At 35.4% G+C, this 21,565-nt stretch overlaps 1 protein-coding gene across 7 annotated transcripts in view; it reads left to right on the top strand.

The window, feature by feature from the left end:
• Nucleotides 1–20,579, top strand: part of CCDC85A (coiled-coil domain containing 85A) — a 175,776-nt gene extending 155,197 nt beyond the window's left edge. For 2 of the 7 annotated variants that reach the window (XM_074332003.2, XM_019753170.3), the window contains one exon: nt 18,782–20,579. In XM_074332003.2, coding sequence (XP_074188104.1) covers nt 18,782–18,831 — 50 coding nt within the window. In that variant the 3' untranslated portion in view covers nt 18,832–20,579. The other 5 variants (XM_019753165.3, XM_074332002.2, XM_019753168.3 and 2 more) reach the window with 5 other exon arrangements.
• Nucleotides 20,580–21,565: the final 986 nt, after the last annotated feature.

The following is a 21,565-nucleotide window of genomic DNA, read 5'->3' as shown; positions in this document are numbered from 1 at the left end:
CAGGATAACAATTCTTTTCTTCCTTGGGTTTGCCCTCTCTAATTCTTATAAAAAGGCATCCTGCTACTCTCTGTAATTACTTTTATTTATTTTTCTGGGAACTATATTTATATATCTGCAATTTTTACCTGGAGTCACAGATATTTCAAAATTACTTTCCTTCCAAGAACGTTGTATCATTTGATCAGCCACTTTCATCATGGCTTGAAGTTAAAATAATTACAATTTGAATATTTTGCAAACTTTTACATGTCAGGAAAAAAAAAACATTTGTGTGGGTGGTGTGAGAAAGATGATTTTGGGCCTTTATTAGTTGTTAATCTTGATTTTAAATCTGATGAAGGAATTAGATATATTACTTTCCTGCCATTTCCTATCCTAGTTAATGGCATCACAATTTAGCTGGGCCTCCCAGAAGGCTGGGAGCCATCCTGGATCTCTCTTGCCTACATTCAAATACACATTAGGGCTAGTAGAGTCCGGTCTTTTAATCCATTAGTATCATCCTTTTCATTCCTTCTGCTATTGTCCAGTGTAGGCAATAAGTAAACATTGTCACTTGAACTTCTTTCTTAATATCCTAATTGGATGTCATCCCAGCTCGTCTTGTCCCACCCAAATCATTCTCCACATTGCAAGAGCAATCTATAAAACACAAATCAGGTCTGTCAAAGCTCATGCCTCAGAACAGAATAAAACTCAAATCCTTCATATGGTGTGGAAGGGTCTCGGTGATCTGATTCCTGCCTTTCATGACTGCCTCAGTTCTGCTACTCTGTCCCTCACATTCGAGGCTCATGTCCTTCTGTTTCCCTTAACAAGTCAACTGTCTAAAATTCAGCTTCTCTGAATTGAAGCTCCTTACCACCTCTACTGTCCTCTACTACAGACCTCAATCTTAGCTATTATTTGGCATAATAAGTGAAGAGTGAGTGAATAAATATTACCTTCTGGCTTCCTTAGCTGGGAACACTTCAATATTTATAGATTCGCCTACACTTAACACGTTGCGTATGGATCATGAGAATCTTCACGAGGGATTTAAACCCCGCCGTACGCAACGTGTTAATAAGGCTGAAAAGATCCCTTTTGATAATTTTTTATTTTACCACTTGATGTTTGGCATTACATAATGATTTTGATGGGAATTAGCATATACTTTGGATGCCCCATTAAGAAAGTCTATTTCTACTTTTGGTCTGCTAACTATCCCTAGTGATGCTTTCAGTTACTGTTTTAACATTCAAGATGTGATAGAAAATTATGGTCAATGTTTACATAAAAAAAATATTACACTAAAAGACACATTGCCATTAATCCCCCTCAGAATGCTTTCCCTCGCTTCAAACACACTTGCCCCATCGTTCTTGCCACTTTCTGAAGCAGTTCTGGAAGTCCTCTTTTGTATCTTTACTTCACCTTCCATCATGACAATGTTCCATGTCACACATCGCTTCTGGTACAGCAATTTCTGTCAAATAAAACCATTACAGTGTGTCCTCATCCACCTTATTCACCGGATCTGGCACCGTGTGACTTCTGGCTCTTCCCCAAAGTCAAAATGACCATGAAAGGTAAATGTTTTGAATCAATTCAGGACATCGAGGCAGCCAGGACAGCGCAACTAAAGACATGAAAGAAGACTTCGAGAACTGCTCTGGCAAGTGGCAAGAACGATGGGATAAGTGTGTTCGAAGTTGAGGGGGAGTATTTTGAGGGGGATTAATGGCAATATGTCTTTTACTGTAATAGATTTTTTTACTTAAACATTCACTGTATTGTTTGATCACACCTCATATTTAGCTGGAACCCTACTGTATTTCATTTTTAGCACGCCTCATATAGTATTCCAAAGTGAGCTGTCAGGAATTCTCAACACATTCCTTAGGCTACTTTGTAAAATGCCAAGTTTCAGAATCCTTGTGATATTATTATAGGTGCAGATTGTATGTAACTGTCACAACCATAGTTATGTGCCTGGAGTGGAGAAAATCAAATGAGCACAGAGCTGATGTTCAGCTGGTGTGCACCACTTCTGAATCAGTTATTAATGTTAACACACTTCTCTTCTGATCTTCCCGAGACCCCTGGGCCATTCCACCCCTCCTGATCCTTCCCAGGATCTCCTGGGTCTCCTTGTGGCCCAGGAATTACATGATCAGAACACAGAAGAGGAGACCTTGAGGGCCCAAACCAAAAAGAAAAACATCATTATGGAGTGTCAATTATTGAAAACAGCACCAGGCCAACCATTACTGTCTTAATAGGTATTAACATGTGATGGGAGCTCATATTAACTCGTCTTAATATATTATCTTCTAATTGGTGGCACTTAGGGAGAGCCCTAACACGTAACAGGAGCTTAGTAATTGAGTTATGACTAAGACAAGGCCTCAAGGAGTCTTCTATCTATAGAGGAGGCAAACATGTAAACAGACTATAACCCGTAGTCACGTGTGAAGGAGACAACGGTCGCTGTTCTGATCCAGGTTTCTTTCTGATTTCCCTCTGCATGTCACACATTGTTCTTATCTGCACTGGGATGTTGTTTTCATGTGTCAGAGCCCTCATTTCTATTTGCTGGCAATTTTATTCCTTCCGAATGTGAGTACTTAAAGTTAAGTGCGGGATTTTTACCTGTTGTGTTGCTAAGGAAGCTTTATTTTCTTCCATAATATGCACACAGCACCATCTGCCAATTTAATTCTCTGTGGAATTGGTGTCTTGATTTTCAAGGTGCCACAGTGTGCCATCTCTCTCCACTCTGAGAGCGCTTTGTTCTTTGGACCACTGCCCTGCCCATTTTTATAGCCTCATTCTGCTAGCATTGTTACAGTAGGATGTGTTGGGTATTTTTTAATTCTATTCCTTTTGTTAGAAAGAGTAATTTCCTACTTGAGGGTGGGAATATGGATGTCTTTATACTTAGACCACCCAAGGGCAGCAGCTTAGATTTTTCTTTAAAATCATCGCAAGCTCAGAATCATGTGGGTGACCTGTCCTCAAATGCAAAATCTGCTGCAGAGCTGTCACCATAAATTTTGCTTTGCCGTTTTCCAACATAGTTCTTTCTCTGAATTGGGGTTTCTCAACTTTCGCGCTACTGACATTTTGGGCTGGATAATTCTTTGCCGTGCAGAGTGTCCTGAGCATTGTCAGATGGTCCCCAGCATCCATGGACTCTACCCACTAAATGCCCATAGAAACAGACTAGTTTGGACAACTAAAAATGTCTGCAGACATTTTGCCAAATGTCCCCCCCCCCCGGAGGGCCAAATCACCCTGAGTTGAGTGCTGCTGCTCTAAATAATAAACATGGAGAAGTGGAATGACAAACAAGTTATAAAATGTGTTGACAAACAAAGCAAAAACATTCATGACGATGACAGCAAATACGTACAGAGCACTGAACATGGGCCAGGCACTGTTTTAAGAGCTCTGTTCATATAAAGAACCAAGCCCATCGAGTGAGGTATCATTGTACATTACTACCCACAATTTAAAGGTGAGGAAACTGAAGAACAGAGCGGTCATGCGTCTGCTAAGTGTCAGATCAAGAATCGGAACCTAGGTATTGTGACCCTAGAGTCACTGATTTAAATTTACTCTGCTTCTGTCTCAATACCAATTGGAGTAGATACTTGCCTGGCATAGCAGGGGATGTGATATTACTTCTGGTAGGTGCTCAGCAAATATCTGTTAAGCGAATAAATGACTCTAAATCCGGGAAATTGTCTTAAAACAGTATTGGATAGATTTCCTTAGTTAAATAAAAAAATATTTTTCTTTGAATGCAATCAACTAAATATTTCCTCAGCAAAGCAGAGGGTCTGTTAGCATGTCTAAGCCCATTCACAGGCATCTTTTGGGAAAAGTTTGTCAAGGTGACCTTGAAAATCTCTTCTAATCTGAGCTTCTGTTTTTATGCTAGTGCAGTTTTATATGTCAGAATGAAAACTGGTCAAATTGAACAAAAGATTATTTTTCTGATGAGATTAAGCAAAACATCTGCCATTGCCCTTAATAAGGAAAGACTGAATTAATCCTTCCTCCTTAACTAAGTTGGGTTCTGATGAGGGAGGATGCACTGTATGACAGTATGACCTAGCTTCAGGACTTATAAAAAATTAAACACCTTTAACTAACAGGAAACCACTTTAGCCGATCAATTTTCAGACTTCCATAGTTGGCTTTCTATAATAGATAAGAGGGCTGGGCTCTAAAGTTTCTTACAAATGCACTACATCTGATTTATATCTGAGCGGGAAGCCTGTATTTTACATAATAATATAAAAACAGTATTCTGTTATTCTTAAAGATTTTTTAAATGTATGCTTCTGTAGGGCAGAAAAATGGAAACTTCCAAAGTGTTAATTAAAATATTACTATGATAAAATATCAATAAATAAAATACAAGTATAAAATAGAAGATAACTTATTCAGAATAGCTTCATCTTGCCAGTTCCCTTAAAACTCAAATTATGAATGATAATTATTTCACTCAATGAGACTATAAATGATATATTTTCTTTTTGTTTAGATAATCTTTTAAAAAATTGAATGGCTTCATTTCTTAGTTCTGAAGATGTCATTTATTTTAAGGACAATATTAGGAAATGTCCCACATGTCAATTTTCATGCAAGAAGATCTTCCAGATATCATGTGATAAAAGGGATAGTATAACCAATATATTTTATCTTCTTCAATGATACGAAGGGATACTTTTGTTTCCTGATCTAGACTATTTGCTCACAGCATTAGAATTCAGGATTTCTATAGACAGAATTTACCACACGGTAAGTAATCTGTAATTTACCTCCCACACAGTCTTGTTGCAGAGCATTACTTTGCTATCAGCATTTAGGGTGGACTGACACCTGAAATAATTTGTGGATTACTCTACGTACCAATATATTAAGTGGCTAATGAGTACACAGATTTCTATTGGAATGGTAGGTTCATTCAGGTATTCCTTTTTATATACGTGGAATTTTGAAAAACTGCAGAAAATAAAACTAAGCAAAATAATTACTCAGAAAAGAAAAAGCGACTTTAGGTCGTTTGGAATTGTTCTCCCAACTGAGGGCCAGAATCTGTTTGCCCCATATTGAGCTGCACAGTTGCCAGAAAAAACTCAAAGCACCAACTTACTGGAGGCTTAGTATGTTTTATGAAGCTGTCTTCAGAAAATAGTGTGATTGACAATTGTAGGGCAAGCAAAGATCTAAGCCTTTATTAGCATATAAATCCCACTCAGATACAGTTTACTTAAAGGTCAAAAATGATGGCTGGTCCAGAACACACTTTTCCATGACCAGGATTACACAACAACAACATGTTTCTGACATGAGTAGAAAGTCAGTAATCCTGATTCTGGAAGAGTACCTTTCCTTTCAAATGGTTATATCATCAAGTAGTTTATTCTTCCACCAAAATCTGGTCCATGTATATTGCCCCCCTCTTATGAGATTAATAATACTATACAATCACATTTTATGTTTGAAAAGAACCTTTTACAATATCCTGAAAAGCATATCTATCATTTCATATATCTACTTTCTGAAAGTGGGAACATATGTACATTATTTACATAGCAACTAAATGGCTGCTCTTTCTAACTGGCTTCTAAATGGTTATAGATGTTACTTTCGATTCCATGGTTATGATAACGAACTTGGTTACAATGGACAGACATTGGGATTTAATTTCACCACACATTTTAAAGAAGAATGACAGTAGGGATTCTTATGTTTTACTCAGTTGTTGAATCTGAAAAACAAGATCTGAGAGATGTGTAAGTCATAGAGAGAACCTAATCCTGAAGATAGAATTCATTTGTAAAAAATTGCATTACTCATAATGATCTTCTCAGAAATAAAACTATGCAGATTGAGGTGAGAGGTGAATTTTAAGTCATCGGCCATATCATAAATTACTAGATATAATTCTTTTGATGGTGAAATAAATTAGACACTGACATGTGAAGTGATTGCTAAAAGCAATATTCAAATTAGTGTTGCTATGATGAAATGATCATTATGGTCCAAGTACAAATATATAATCCATTATATGTGAGGAATATGTGTGACTCATTTAATAGGTAATTGGTACTGATTTCATAGATTCAGAAAAGAGTTTTGTGAGTAGCAACTGCGATCATTATTGCTTCTCATTTTTCCCTCACTTAAGATCATGGTATATTTTCTTTATTGTTAAGTCTCCAAAAGTTAGAGGAGAGTGAAAATTAGACCAGTGCTATTCACAATACAGCACAGATTTCTAGGCAATGGGTCAATGAGAACTAAAAAATTATGTTTTCATTTTTTTGTCTCCTAAAATTAACTTAAATATTTAGACACTGGCATTTGGGGAATATTTTGTGAATTTTTCATATTACATTTTTAAATATTTTATTATTCCTTAGGACATAGCATTTTTAAAGATCTTAGTGAAAGCTGGCAGGGAGAATAAATTATGTTCATCTTGCTTCTGATCATTTTAACAGAATTACACAGTTTGGTCATGGAAAAAAACCTGAAATTTAGGAACTTTTTTTTGTATTTTCTTTTTCTTTTAGTTATGTGATATCTAGTTCCCACTAGGACAGAAATTTGGGAATCAATGATTAATGGAATCAATGATTAGAATCAATGATTAACAGAAATTTTGATAACTATGTATATGTCCCATGTGAAATAGTTATTGTAATGCAATAGTGTCCTCTTAGTTCATATACATATATATTTTTTCAATATGCAGAAATTTTGCTGAGAATTTGATGCAGGGTCAATTTTTTTATTAAATATACCTACCCAACTTGTATTTCTTAACAAAAGGGCACAGTTCTGAAGTTACACAGTTTTAAATCCTTGGAAGACTTATGGTAATTCTCTATTTCTCATAAGTAAAATCCACAAAATAAAGTTGTCTAAATAGCAGTATCTTCTACCACTTTTTGATAGCTTGAGAATGTTACACCTTTGCTAAAATCTTAAAAAGTCAGTATTAGTTCTAATTTTCAGGACTTCAGTTTGTTCTTATTTTAATGTTTTCCCTAGTTATAGGTGCATGCTTCAACTTGCCATTGTGGTCATTGTGGTTCGTTTCATTCAGCTTCTTGTTCTATCTGCTTTCTTGAGACTTGGGAAACAGTATTTTTCTGAGTGATTGTACTATATTGTTCCAAATATAAGGCCACCCAGAATAGAAGGCAACCTCCAACTAGAAACAGCTCAAATATGGAGAAAGGCTGGGGGCCCAGAGCCCGGCGGGTCTTGCAGTGGTGGCAAGGGTGCCGAGGAATAGGACGATGCCTGCCCACTCTCCCGGTGAGTGAAGATGAGTCAGCTGCTGCATTTGCTTGTGCATAACCAGATGACCTCTGTTGCTAGACGAAAAGTTATTCTGGGGAGGGGAGGTGGGATAGAGGACAAGTCTGTATACACAAAAGAAAGGTGCTGTGTGTCTAAATCTTGGGAGGGAAGTTGGGAGTAGAGTCTTTCCTCTCCTAAACAGTCATTCTTCAGTGTTTTGGTTTTTTTCCCCCTGAACCTGAGGGTGAAAGTTGAGCCACTCGAAACACTGGAGAAGAACAAAGGTACCCTGCACCTTTCCTGAAAGGGACTTTGAAAGGTCAGTGGCCATGGAGATGGATTGTTAGACACCACCAGGAGTCTCCAGACCAGCCCAGAAAATTGCCCTTTCCGTTTGACCGCTGACTCAAGGGACGGTGATGTGCTGTATGATCACGTGTAGTTTGAAATAATCCACCCTGAAGTTGGAAGTCACATTTCCAATTTTATTAAGATTTTCCTGTTTTTAAATTCCCTGTCTCCTGAGCCAGCCAAGTTACAATTTAAACAGACAGGCTTACTCTAATAGAAAGAAAGTCCAAGAGTAGAAATAGAAATAGAGTCCAAATGTTTAAAATCATTTGTTTCATTTCACTCAGCACATTAAAAAAAAAAAAAAACTTCAGTGAAACCGTATTAGTCAACTGAGAGTAGGTATTGATTGAACCTAGATAATTCTCCAAATATTGGTTTGATTCTACTGAGAACATAGAAATCTAACCTTTTATTTTATAGTAACTAAATCAGATGTGATTGAATGAGGTGCCTGATTCTGTTATAATCTAGAAAACTGTTTAACACCTGTTCATGCACAACTTAACCAGACATTTGGTTACTTTTGTGGCCTCACAAAAGTCACATAAAACATGAATCTTGATCTTTCTAGTAATTATTAGTCCATGGCTCACAAAGCACATTTGAAGTAGAACTTAAATCCCTAAATGGTAAGTTTTCCTCCATTGTGTAGTTCCTATTGTACCAATTATTTTATTACTATTATTATTATTAGCATTAGTATTACTGTTTTAAGGAAGCTTCTTTAATAAAAGAATGTTTGTTGTTTTCTGAACAGATAAGTGTAGAAAAGAACTGCCCTTAAGTTAAAACAATGCTAAATTGTCCAGGGATTTGGTTTCGGGAAGCTACCTATCATTGATTTCAGAAATTCCCTTAAACCAAAATACCCTGAAAAATAGAGGCCTGATGCCCAAGCAAAATCATGTTAGGATTGATACGCTTACCATTTTCCCAAGTCTGGGAAGGGAACCTTTGAAACAGAAGGGCTGGGCAGAGAAGGGTTTGAAAGAAAGAACTGGAAGGAGGGTGGCACAGAGCCGGAAATGAAATTACCAGCCAGAGGAAAGATGGCGCTGCAATGGTGGGTCCAAAATAAGAGGTTTGAAGTTAACTGTATAACCTCAGAAGCCTTTTCACAAGAGTTCAAAAGGGTGGTAAATAGTAGGGAAAGAAAGTAGTAGAGCACCAGAGCTATGCAGAGAAGAAGAGCTTCCTTTATAACTCCTTTGGTTTGGAAACACTTGATGTCTAATAGAGGAAAAGAAGTGTTCAAAATTTGGTGGTCGGTTTTAACCATCTTTAAACTTCAAATTGTTTTCCTTCTGTTATTTGTATCAGGTACTATTATGTCTGATTTACTGTGAATTACAAATACAGGAAAACAAATTTTATAAGTTTTTTCCTAGGGATAGTTGGGGCTATTATAATTGGTTGTCCTCCCTGCTATTAATTTAATCATTAGTAGCAATGATGGACAGAAGCTAGAGAGGTCACCTAAATGTCAGATTCTATGGCTGCTTCTCTCTGTTGGCTTCTGAGGTGGCAAGGATAGCCTTCAAAGACATAAGAAGTGACAGCAACAAGGGAAGGGAGAAGATATTCTAAATTACACAGTGTATACATGATAATTTTTATAAAAATCAATGGGAGTTGTCAATTTCTCTAAAAATAGCATGGTTTGCATAAAAGCCATACCTAAAACTATTGGGACACTCACCTTATCCTTCCCATCCCTAAAATGTACAACATAGAAGCTCTCCTATAGATGCAGGAAAATAAATGTCCCAAACTATAGTTGTTTCTTCCCTCTATGAATCTACACTTGACGCTCTTTCAGTGGTTCCTTCTCAGAGGATTAGATTCACAGGATCAGGATAAATGGAGCAGTTATTAATCTATTAGGCATGAAAAAAAAAATCTGTAGGCTTGTTGATGGACAGAAATTAAAATCTCTCAGGTCCTCTCTGTGTGTAAAGATCTCCATAAAAACAGGTTTGGAATAGTCCCATTAGACTGCCTTTTCTAGAGGGTAGATAACTGCTGTTCTGTTTCTTTCCTGATCCCTTAGTGTTTCTCTAAGCAATCCCTAGGAAAAGCCCAGTTTTCATTTTTTTCCAGTTACTGTACGGTTGACTGACTCTCACAGGTCAAATTAGCAATGCCTAGGTTCTGATTTCTCAGCAATTCAGTTTTAGAGTCGCTAAACTACAAATGTATAATTTCTGATCTATTTTGCTCTTCATTTTTAAAATGACCGCAAAATGCTAAATTTGGTTAAATCTCTTTTGAGTATGTTCCACTATAGGTCTTTCCCTCAAAGCGTTTTATAAGAGACACAGTTTCTCCAATGCAAGAATGTGATGTGTCTGCATTTTCTGAGACATATGGAATATGGCATTTGTCTTGCTGAATGAGCATGTTTAACTCAGCTGTGGAGTAACTCACAAGTTCCCTATTCTTGAGTATCTTTACGTTTCAAAAATCGCTCTTAAAATGTTCTTAATGGCCAATCCTCATGGGGCTCTGCTCACTTTGGTAAATCAGAAATGACACCTGGACATGCATAGTGATAGTTCTTGGTTGGCTTTTCTTACTGGTCAAGCAGCAAGTGTATTCCAAGTAACAGGTTGATAGTATCGTAGGACAGGCTCAAAAAAAATTTTAAAAAAATGGCTAATTCTCATTTGACAGTGAAATTGAGTATTGAATTACATCTATGCAGTTATAAACGACTTTTGTTTTAATAACAAAGTTGTTGATTTTCTACTAAGGGTTCTTTTAGGTTGTCATCAGGGGCTGATGGGAATAACAGTTCACCCAACTCTCCAGCTAGCTTCAGTGGACATACCACACCTTCTCAGCAGCCTGAACCGGTGGTACATTCTCTTAAGGTAACCAACTGTGTACAATCATTTATCCAGAAATTCAGTTGTGTTGTGGTTTGTTTGCTGTAGTATGGTAGTCCTCACAGTCTTGTGTTAACCATAGATACTTTGTTTTTTGAACCCTTGTGGTATATAACTTTATCTGATTTTTAAAGTATGATTTTAATTTTTTAAATTAACAATGGGTTTGAGTCCTTATGGTTGAATCTCTAGTGTTACCATTTTGTTTTGAGTAATGTGATTCATTATCTGCATCGAAGTTGAAATCTGATGTGCATGTCTATTCATATGTGTAAAATATTGTTATAAGTATTTTATGTGCAATGTTTGTAGCATGGATGTCTTCAAATATAGGGAGGTAATAGTCGGCCAGAGGAAGGAAGGTTACCATATTTTTTCTTTCCTTATGCAATTGATGTATACATTGTGCAACTTACTAAAATAAAATATTGAAATAAGCATAAACCCGCTCTATCCTCCACTAAGTAGAAATTAGGTCTTCAAACTCTAGTTAATGCTCATTTAGAGATTATTAGAAAATAGATATATGGTCTTGTTCATAAAGCTATTTTATTTTTGACTTTTACTTCAGATTCTGCCAATGACTTCAAAAAAAACTTGGCTGAAATTTAGCATTTAATTTTCTTTACCAATAATGAGCTTTCCAATAAATAATAAGTACCATACGTAAAATTAATGGTAAGTGACAAGCAAGCAATATAAATATCTAAGAGAAGAAACTGATGCAGGTAATAAAAATCATCTTAAAATTGAGATAGTTCCTTGAAGTTGTATCAGTTTCCAAGAATGAAACGTGTCCTTCATATTATCTATAATTCCTAACATGTAGCCTTAGTGAAACTTTGAGCCCTGAAGTAGGTCGAGTGCTTCAGTCCTGCCTTGCCACATGAGTTTCACAACTTTTCTAAAACTGTTCTCGTTTCAGAATGTTTTATTAACAGCCTGCAGATGCATTCTTTTGGAGTGGGCCACACTTTCCCTGGCATGCATTAAGCAAATTAGTAGCTGAGGACTTCAAAATATTTGATTTGAGTATGATTTGGTTGTAGCAGGAGATTTAGCTCCCTCATTATATTTTGCTGTAACTTCGATTAAATGAGTGTGCTTTTTCCAAGCATACACTGCTGATAAGGGAAGGCAGCAGAACCATGCTGGTGGCCAGGGGCAGTGCACTGGACTGGGATAACTCACAAAGTGGGCAATGGAGCGGAATCCTTGGGAAGGCACAGCGGAATGAGGGGCGCTGCCCTCCGTCTAGTGGGTGCCGGTTTATCCACTGATGAACATCTTGCTCTCTGCAGCAGCATTTGAATGCTGTTTAACACGAATGGCATGTTAAACATGCTGTTACTTTAGCATGAACTAGGTAGGCCCTAGCTGTCTGAAACACATTTTACAAATGAAAAATGAGAGCAATCCTATAGCATTAGTGTCTGTACATACTCCCAAAGCAACACATTGCCCTACTTTTCATACTGAAAGCTGATTTGGCCTGTTGCCTTGTTAAATGGCAAGTGCAGTTTGACTCAGAGCAGTATAGCGGGTCGCACTGCAAACTTGCCCCCATTTCTCAATGCAGCTGGGTTAGTATGGCCTAACAGGAAGGGAAGGGCAAGGAAGAGCTCTTTAATTTTCTCTGAATTCATTCTCCAATTTTCATATAAAATTTTATCTCAAGAGAGGAAGATATTATGTTATCATCAGGACACACAAGTGTCCTCAATTGGCAGATGGGTAATACTGAGCAACTGAAGTATCTTTATTGGATAACTGGAGGTTCTTGAATACAGAATATGTTTGCTTCCATGAGTTAACTGTGTCTGAAACAGAAATATGTGCAAACATAGCCTATAGGAAGAAACATAACCACTCAACATGTTTTGTTTTTGAAAGCCCAGTAATCTAGAGTTGATTTATGTAATAAGATTTTTCTGTTCTGAATGGAATAATTAGAGCCATGGCTCAGTTTCTCATCTTCTGCTATATATCCCAAAAATCTGTAGGGTTTAATAAACTGTGGTCATGGTTGAGGTGGGGGGGAAGGTGGGAAGTGTTGTAAATCACTGAGAAATTAGCTCACTTATAATAACACCACATTTTTCTTGCTTTAAAATTCATAATTGGAGCTTCACTTCATGTAGTAGTAATTAACTGACTTGAAGTACACTTCTCTGAGGTGCATTATAAATTGAATTTGTAGGTAAATGAGCTTGTTCCAAGAGTACTTTAAGTTTCCTATGAATATTCACTGAGCATAGTCAATGATTTCCCTTAAGAATATAAAGAATATAAACTGACTGTAATCTGAGTTAACCGGGTGAGGCTTTTATTCACTACCGTGTTTCCCCGAAAATAAGACCTAGCCGGACAATCAGCTCTAATGCGTCTTTTGGAGCAAAAATTAATATAAGACCCGGTCTTATATATTATATATTATATATTATATATTATATATTATATATTATATTATTATATTATGAGACCCGGTCTTATAGCAAAATAAGACTGGGTCTTATATTAATTTTTGCTCCAAAAGATGCATTAGAGCTGATTGTCCGGCTACGTCTTATTTTCGGGGAAACTCAGTACCGCCATAGCCTATGTTAAAGAAGTAGTATGTACATAGTAATAATAGCTAGAAGTTTTATGTTAACCAGAGAGTAGTTTGTGAATTAGAGTATTCATGACAGGATTGAACTCTGGTGAATATCAGTGTCATCTCTATCTGTGCACTTGACATGAAGGTCCTACTTCATGCTTAAGTCATTTATTTTGGCCTGTTCATTGGTGGTAATGCTCAGGTGCCACCTTTAGGTGTGGCCATGAGCATTGTCCATGAGGACAACAGAACAGGGAGTTTAGCAGTGTTGATTCTACAGGAGCTTTCAGGAAAAGGTTTTTTTTTTGTTGTTGTTGTTTAATGCTACGTTAAAAATGCTTTGATTATAAGCTGATACAGAGAAAAATAACAAACAGCACTCGAAGCCAAACTATTGTCCCCTTTTGTACTATAGAAAGTATTGACATGAAAACTTTACAGACATTTTTAAAGGAATATTATTTTCAGTCTATTTAGTGGTAACTTAGAGAAATGGGATCTAAATTTATTTAAAAGCATCTCATCCCCAGATACTTTGCTCTAATGAAAAATATTTAAAGTGCTCCCCAAATATTTTCACTATAAGGAGTCAGTGTTTTTTGTTGCTACAATCAAAGAGCCATCTGCATATTACGTTCCTAGCACTGAGAATGTCCAGGCAAGAACTATGAGGTCAGGAGTGTTAATGTTAACAAAAGTTCTTATGTACATATTCCTGGGTTCTGATCAGTTTCACTTGTCACTGTCATCTTTTCTACAGGCCATGTCTACATATCATTTGGACTGTTTGGTGTATAATTAATTATATTGCTCATCTTCACAATGGAGCAAGAATTATTGACTGTCTCCAAATGGTGGACACAGTCGGGTTACCTTAATGACCCAATTAACTAAATGCATCTAATTATTTTAGACATTAATGAATTGACTCTTAGTGATGCAATTTATTGCTGTTAATGGCCATCTGAAGATCAAGCAGAGTTGATTCCAAATAGTTTTCGCAACAATCAGCTATTTAAAAAGGTTTTGCCATATATGTATCCACTCTGATATGCAGACATGGAGAAAACTAAAGGTTTTACAAAGTGGAGCTCCTTGATGGTTTTATTCATAACTAACAAGTTTTTCTCCATGTGAAATTTGCTTTTTTTCCCCCCCAACAAATCCAGGTCTTGGATGTTCAGGAAACTATAGATCGTCAACAGGGTAAAGAGTATGAACATGACCTTAGTGAGACAGAAAAAGCTATAGTCAGAGAAATGTGCAATGTAAGTTTAATGTGCTTTGTTGTGTATTCTGTGTTGAAAGCCTCATTACAGCTTAGTTATTGCTTTATGAATACCTATTTTTAAAAATGCTGGTCAAATGCCTTTATATTTTTATTTGAAAAGAAAACCAACTCCCTTTGTTCTTATCTTTAGTATATCTTGTTGGAGTTTTAGTAACACAATAATCATGTTATAAAATATTCAGGTAAGCAATAATTACCAAATTCTATATTCCAAAATGAATTATGAAAGTTTCTAAATAATAAATTTATTGTCTAAAATGAGTTATTAGTTTTGATAAAATAAATGGGTTTCTATTTCATACTTTTAAGAAGTTCCTTAAAAATCACTGTTTAAAAACCTCTGATAAAGAAAACAGACTTCTTCCCATTTATTTGTAATTATACTTAGGGGAAAAAAATCTCTTAATAGGTAATACTCTTAGTTCTTCATGTATATGTGTGCTTTATGTCATGTGACCTAGTATCTTTACCTTTCAGTGGTTGACACAAGCTCAGAAAATAGTAAGAGGAGATAGATATGAACTTAAGAGATAGTTAGACACACAGAAATCTATCTATGAAGTCAGAGGAATTCAGTAAAAAAAACTGACATGCTGTTTTCATGATGCATATCCTACGTAATCATTAATGTGATTTGGATTTTATTAATCCCTGACTAAATTTTAATTTTTTGAGTAGTATGCTTAGATGTATCACTTAATCAAGAATATAGTGGTGAAGCTTATTGAAAAAGCTAAATAGAATGAACACATTTGTTAAAAGCAAAAATCATGGCAGATTATATTAAGGAATGGTTTTAATTGGCTTTATATTTTACTTTCTCCTCATATTCTTTGTCTACTAGGATATAAAAATTGCTTAGAAATCCCCTTAAGCTTTAGGCTATTAGTATCAGATATTCTCACTTAACGTACTTATCAACCTCTTTGAGGTCTTCCTGGAATCCAGTAAACGTTACATAGTAAGTCCCGTGGGCATTTTATATGCCGGGAAAAGAGTTTTAGTTTCCTGCTTGCTTGTGTTGTGACTGTTTGTTTGTTTTTTCGTTTTGTTTTTTTGCAACCCTTACCAAGTTTTTCTTTTTCATTTCTGCATATATGTTTTTGTCTGTTTTCAAAAGGTCATTTTAGATGGCATCATTTCCTAAATGCATCAATGTTCACCTTCTGTAGCTTTTCAATGTTAGTATTTCCTTCACATAAATTTAAAAATTTGAGCCACGCACCTAAGAATGCCTGCCTGTTTCTTCTCATCTGTTGACTATGGAATGAGAAAGTTTAGACATTAGGAACTATAGAACTAAAAGGGCTCATCCCCTAAAGGGTTGTATTTGGAGCTCCTCCTAATTCAGATGTCTGAGTTTTACCGTAGACTATGGGTGATTGTATAGGAACTACTACTGGGTAAGACCCCACACTCGCAGTTTATGTTTGATGAAAAGAAACCTTCTGAAATTAGTCAATGACTCAAATTACTTGTTCAAATTATTCTCTAATGAACAGTGAAGTTAGCAGGGGTATACTGAAATCTCTCATAAGGACTAGCTCTTTCCACTTTCTCAAGTGTGGTAAATCTGGGGACTTCCATACTCTTTCATGAAGAATGACAAGCTATGCATCTTATAGAGGGGATATTCTCCATTATGCCTAATGCCAGAATTTCTGTAAAGAAATGCCAGGATTGTTTCTTGTCTCATTTTTATAAATGATTTCTAGACATTAGAAAATCTTAATCACAGAGGAGACCTACTAATGGACTGACTCTTGGTTAGTTCATTTTGATCTTTTTGTTTGCCTGCATTTTCATGAAAACAAAAACTTGTCCTCCTTGTTTACCTTTAAAAGTTCTCTAGGACACCTTTTCTATGTGTCCACTTTTGCCTTTGATCCCCCAAATTTGAGAAAAAATACAAGCCAGCCCAAATATTATAATTAACACTCTTATATTTGGAAACTATCTAAAACCCAAGAGAAAAAACTGTTGAACTAAAATATTTGTCACCATTATGAATTATATGAACATTGAAAATAGTGAATACTGGAGAACAAATATTTTTATTTTCAAGACATTTTCATAGATAACTAATTTCTTACAATTTTAGCTAGTTTCTGAAACCTATTAGAGAAATTATGCTTTTATAATAGTCACAGAAATATAAAGGTTTCTCATAATGTGAGATCAGTTATAAGACTGAGCTAGAACGTAATAGAAGTTTTGCCTCAGTTCCTGGTATTGCTCCTGAAGAACGTTGTTGACATCTATCCAATGAAAAGACTGTTATTCACAGCAGTGTCATGTTGATTAATAAGCATGGAGTGCCTTTATTCTCTTCCCACACTGTGCCCAGACATATACTGTCCTCTAAGAAATAGTAAATCTTTTTGTAGTAATGGTTTTATCTTAGTCTGTTTCATTCTTATAAATTCCCTGAGAACAGGTGAAATACTTGACTGGTCATCTAGGCCACAATCTCAGACACCGACCTATTCTGCTCTTTTAGTTAATAGGTTACTACTCTGTTACTGTTCATGTTAGCATCACTGGCTGATTTCAGACTTCAGCCTTCTCTTGAATTTCCTTTCACCAGGGTGCGCTCAGGATTAAGGCTCACTGCCTTCTACATTTGAGTACTTGAAGAGGGTTGCACTTTTGAGTTGCAACCATCTCATGCTTTGTGTCTACGGGTATGATCCTTTGAGGTTTTCCTATCCTCTGCTCCTAAACCAGAAATTTAAAGTGTTCTGAGTAGATGTAATTGTATATATCTTGTTTCCCCGAAAATAAGATGTAGCTGGCCTATCAGCTCTAATGCGTCTTTTGGAGCAAAAATTACTATAAGACCTGGTCTTATGTTAAGATAAGACAGGGTCTTATGTAATATCGGACCGGGTCTTATATTATTAATTTTTGCTCCAAAAGACGCATTAGAGTTGATAGTCCAGCTACCTCTTATTTTCAGGGAAACACAGTATATCCCTTGGCTTCCTGATTAGGTGTTTGTACCTCTTCTCAGTCAAGAAATGAGACTCTCCTATCTCCCTTCTGTACAGTTTGAGCTATCCATTGCTATGTCATTCCTTTCCAAAGAGTTAAGGATTGTAACTACAACTCCCTTCCAATATGATAAGACATTTCTATAACATAGTAGTGTCTGCTAAAACAGAGATTAATAGTTACATTGACTTACGAATAAAGGTAGACAGAACTTTATATTCTTACTGGGTGTCCATGGAATATCTATTCTAAAGGAAAAACAAAAGAAACGGTCTATAAATAATTGATGAACCAACTGGTTTTGTGTTCATGTTAGAGCCATGTAAATGTTTGTGGAATTAATCAATCTGAACATAACCCTTATAGTGAAACACACTAGGAGGGTTATGACTGTTACTGTGTGTGTGTGTGTTTGTGCACAAGTATGGCTTCCAATTAATGTTAGTATATCATTGAATTCAGTTGTTTTACTTTACATTTATATTCTTAATGTAAGAATAAGTGTACAGTAAAACACCTGATTTTTTATATTGTAATATTATATATTATAGTATAGTATAGTATGGTATATTATGTTATATAACACCTTTGCTGTTGTCCCTCTAATATGGCTCAATTTTTAACATTGTATTTGTATCTATTTCAGTGATTCTTGATTTTATTCTTATCTTCTCCCTGCATTTGGATGCTTTCTGTTTTGGTAATCCGAGAGATCATATACTGTTTGGTATACTAAGACTTATGATGACGGAGGCCCTCACTCTGCAGGGAAAGCCAGGGAAATTTACTAGTGGCCCTAAAGCTATTAGCTCAGGACTTAAATAGCTCAAGATCAAAGACTTTTCTTAGTGGTTTAAACATTTTGATATCCCTGTTATAGATGTGTAATATAGGAACCAGGATGCTTTTGTTTAGGGATTCTGAATTCCAGCTACACATTAGAATCATACTGGGAGCTTTTAAAAAATACAGATGCCTGCGCTTTATCTCTTATCAATGCAGTCAATCTCCAAGGGTGGCAGTTACTATTTAAGGGTCCTCCAAGTGCACAGTGTTCAGCTATAGCTGAGTATCACTCATATAACTACAGTAAGTTGGCACATCACTCTTTAATTTTGACCCTGGTTGCTAACAAAGTCAAGTGGTCTCATCTACTGAGCAGTTCTGGTGAGTTAGAAGCTTGCATCACATTTTGTTTGTGTTTGAGCTCATTCATGTGGATATTTTGTCTCTTGTCTTCACATTCCTCTTTGCCCCTCTCATAGATTTCCCTTTCAAAAAACACACCCATCTTTTTTGTGGTAGAGGACAATTAAGTTTTGTTTTTTTTGTTTTTTTAAGGTTGTGTGGAGGAAACTTGGAGATGCTGCAGGTTCGTGTCCTGGAATTAGGCAGCATTTGTCTGGAAACCAGTACAAAGGACCAATGTGAGAAACTCTCTAAAACATGAGATCACCACTGCCAGAGAGGTAAAAGAAGAGTGGATTTCCACAAATCTGAACTCATGGAGTGATTGTACATTGCACATATTTTCCCTTTAGTGTAACTAAAGCTGTATTTTATGTCTCTCGCTTTGATGTCCACAACAGTCACTTTTGAACAAGGTAGCTTTGAAAATCACCATTTTGGTACCAATATTTTCATTAGAACTAAAATGTTTTTGACTCCTCAGATCTAAGATTATAATTGGGAAACATGCATCATTGGAAAAGTCCAGTAGAGCCTCCGTGGTTTTGATAGAGCTGACTTTAATGGTGGGAGTTTTTTTTTTTTTTTTTTTTTATCATGTTCTATTAAAGATGGGAAGCTGGAAGACACCTCTCCTTAAGTTTGAGAGTTGAGTACCTATTTTTTATATTTTAATCCACAAAATACTAGTTCCTGATACATAATTTAGATGCAAGATAAGATTAGGTTTCTGGGTTTTGTTTTGAGGTGCTAAAAATACCATATAAATTCTCCTTACCAGATGGGAGCAAGAATTTATAGAGTGCTTATCACAGTACCATTTCTTTCAAAGGATCAAAATATATCTTTTCTTTTAAGCTTATTCATGAAGACATCTTGGGGACATGTCAACCTTTATTCCTTCAGTGTATCCATTGATGTTAATATTAACAATTTCAATTAAAAAATAAGCAAAACAATTTTTCTAAGTGTTTTTGACTGTGAGATGTCTATTTCTACAATTTAGTTTCTAGACATGCTGTTATATTTAATAAACTTCATGTAAACTTTAAGATATTGCACTGCATTTATGAAAAAGCTTTCTTTGTCTACGCAGCTATCTAATGGTTTATGAAACTGACGCATGTCCTTCATTGAAGCTAAAATCTTTGTTCAGACTGAGGTTTGAAAAAGAGGTGTGCTAGCTTTGCTTAGTTTCATTTTTTTGGTATATATATATATATATATATATATATATATATATATATATATATTAGACTGTGTGTATTGGAAATGCTATGATAGGTATTTTGTGTTTATTCAAATGCAATGATAGTTCCTTGTATGAATGTGCAAGAGGCCTATGACAGAATGCTAAGTTTTTACTGTAGTTTATAAAAAGTAGGAATGCAACAATTCCTAGTTTTCAGATTTCTAAATTACTCAGATTTGATTCATAGCAGATACTCTGGTGGTGTTTTTAAATGGGCTCATTACATAGTGTATTAATTGCCATTGTGCAAGGAATTTTGTTATACTTTTAAAAATGTTATTGTGATGAAAAATCAGCCCTCTGCTTTCAGAAAATATTTATGAGTTAATTTACTATAGAATGATCTCTCTAATTATTGTAATTGGGTTACCATTTAAACCAATCTTTCTTTTAAAATGTTATATATTTTTAAAATATTACTACTCTGTAAAAGAAAATTGCTTGCTATATTTACACCTTCTCTTGTGAGAAAAGCTTTCATCCTTAAATTGTTGTATTCCTATACTCTGAAGACATTTAAAATAAGCTTTTGTGCCTGCAGTAGAGCCTGCAGAAGCTAATACAAGAAACACTGGTCTTTTGACAAAATACTTCTGTAAATTTTGATACTGTATTAAAACTATTTTTTTAAAGTTCGGCATAAAATTGAGTATCAAGTATATGTGTTCATCTTAGCAATGGTAATAAATAATTTAATCTGTGTTTTTTTCTTGATTTCTAATAGTCACTAAATATTAAGTATCATAATCCTGCTGTATGATAATGATCGTAACACAGATAATGAGCTGCACAGATGACTTATTATCTTAAATATAAAACAAAGGTATGTTTTAAATATGCTTATAAGGGATTTAATATTTAGAGATTCAATTCACACCATTCTCTATTATAATGTAGTCAAAATTTTAGAGTAAGAATATTTTAAAATTAGTTATACAATCTTCATTTGTTTTAATATTGTTTAACATTATTTTTGAATCATCAGAGGAAATTTACTATAGGGGAAATACTACAATGAAAAACAGCCTCAGTATTTAGAAGCTTATATAACTAAGTCATAAATTGGAAAACACATGCATGCTCGGAGAACACACATACTTCTTTGAAATTACTAATAAAGTGGTAGAATAAGGCTTCCTACACTTAGCATCAGCCCTAACATTTAATGACACAGTAGATGGACAGCCCAGAGACTGAATCTTGCTATCACCTACTATATTTATCAATAAAAATAAGTGGTACTGTTCTCTTATGTGAGTAGATTATTAGTTTATGATCTTATTTTCCGTAGAACAAAAATTAATTTATGCGAACATATCTTGGCAGAATATTGTTTCCAGCTTTGAAGCTGGTAGACATCAGAATCTAAGCTTTTAAAATGAATGTCTTAAGTTTCTAGCACATGCTTAAGGCACTGTAAAAATTTAGATCATCATATATGACATCTGGTAAAATGCTGACAGTTGATTGGAATGATTGTGCCTTAGTTCAGTGAACTTTTAATGAATGCCTACCACTACCAAATAAGTAAACACAGTTTTGATTGCTGACTGCTCTCAAGAAAAACATGGAAAAATAGTATCTTGGATGCCAGCTGGAGATTCCCTTATGCTTAGGATCTAGATACGATTGCCTCACACTTCCATTTTCATAATCTGAGGAAGTGGTGAGTTTCCTAATGACTT

The sequence above is a fragment of the Rhinolophus sinicus genome, chromosome 2 (assembly GCF_057876585.1).
Source record: "Rhinolophus sinicus isolate RSI-liver-muscle chromosome 2, RSI-T2T, whole genome shotgun sequence".
In the NCBI taxonomy this organism is placed as follows: Eukaryota; Metazoa; Chordata; class Mammalia; order Chiroptera; family Rhinolophidae; genus Rhinolophus; species Rhinolophus sinicus.
The sequence above is the reverse complement of the archived record's forward strand: the minus strand, read 5'-3'. Positions and strand labels throughout refer to the sequence as shown.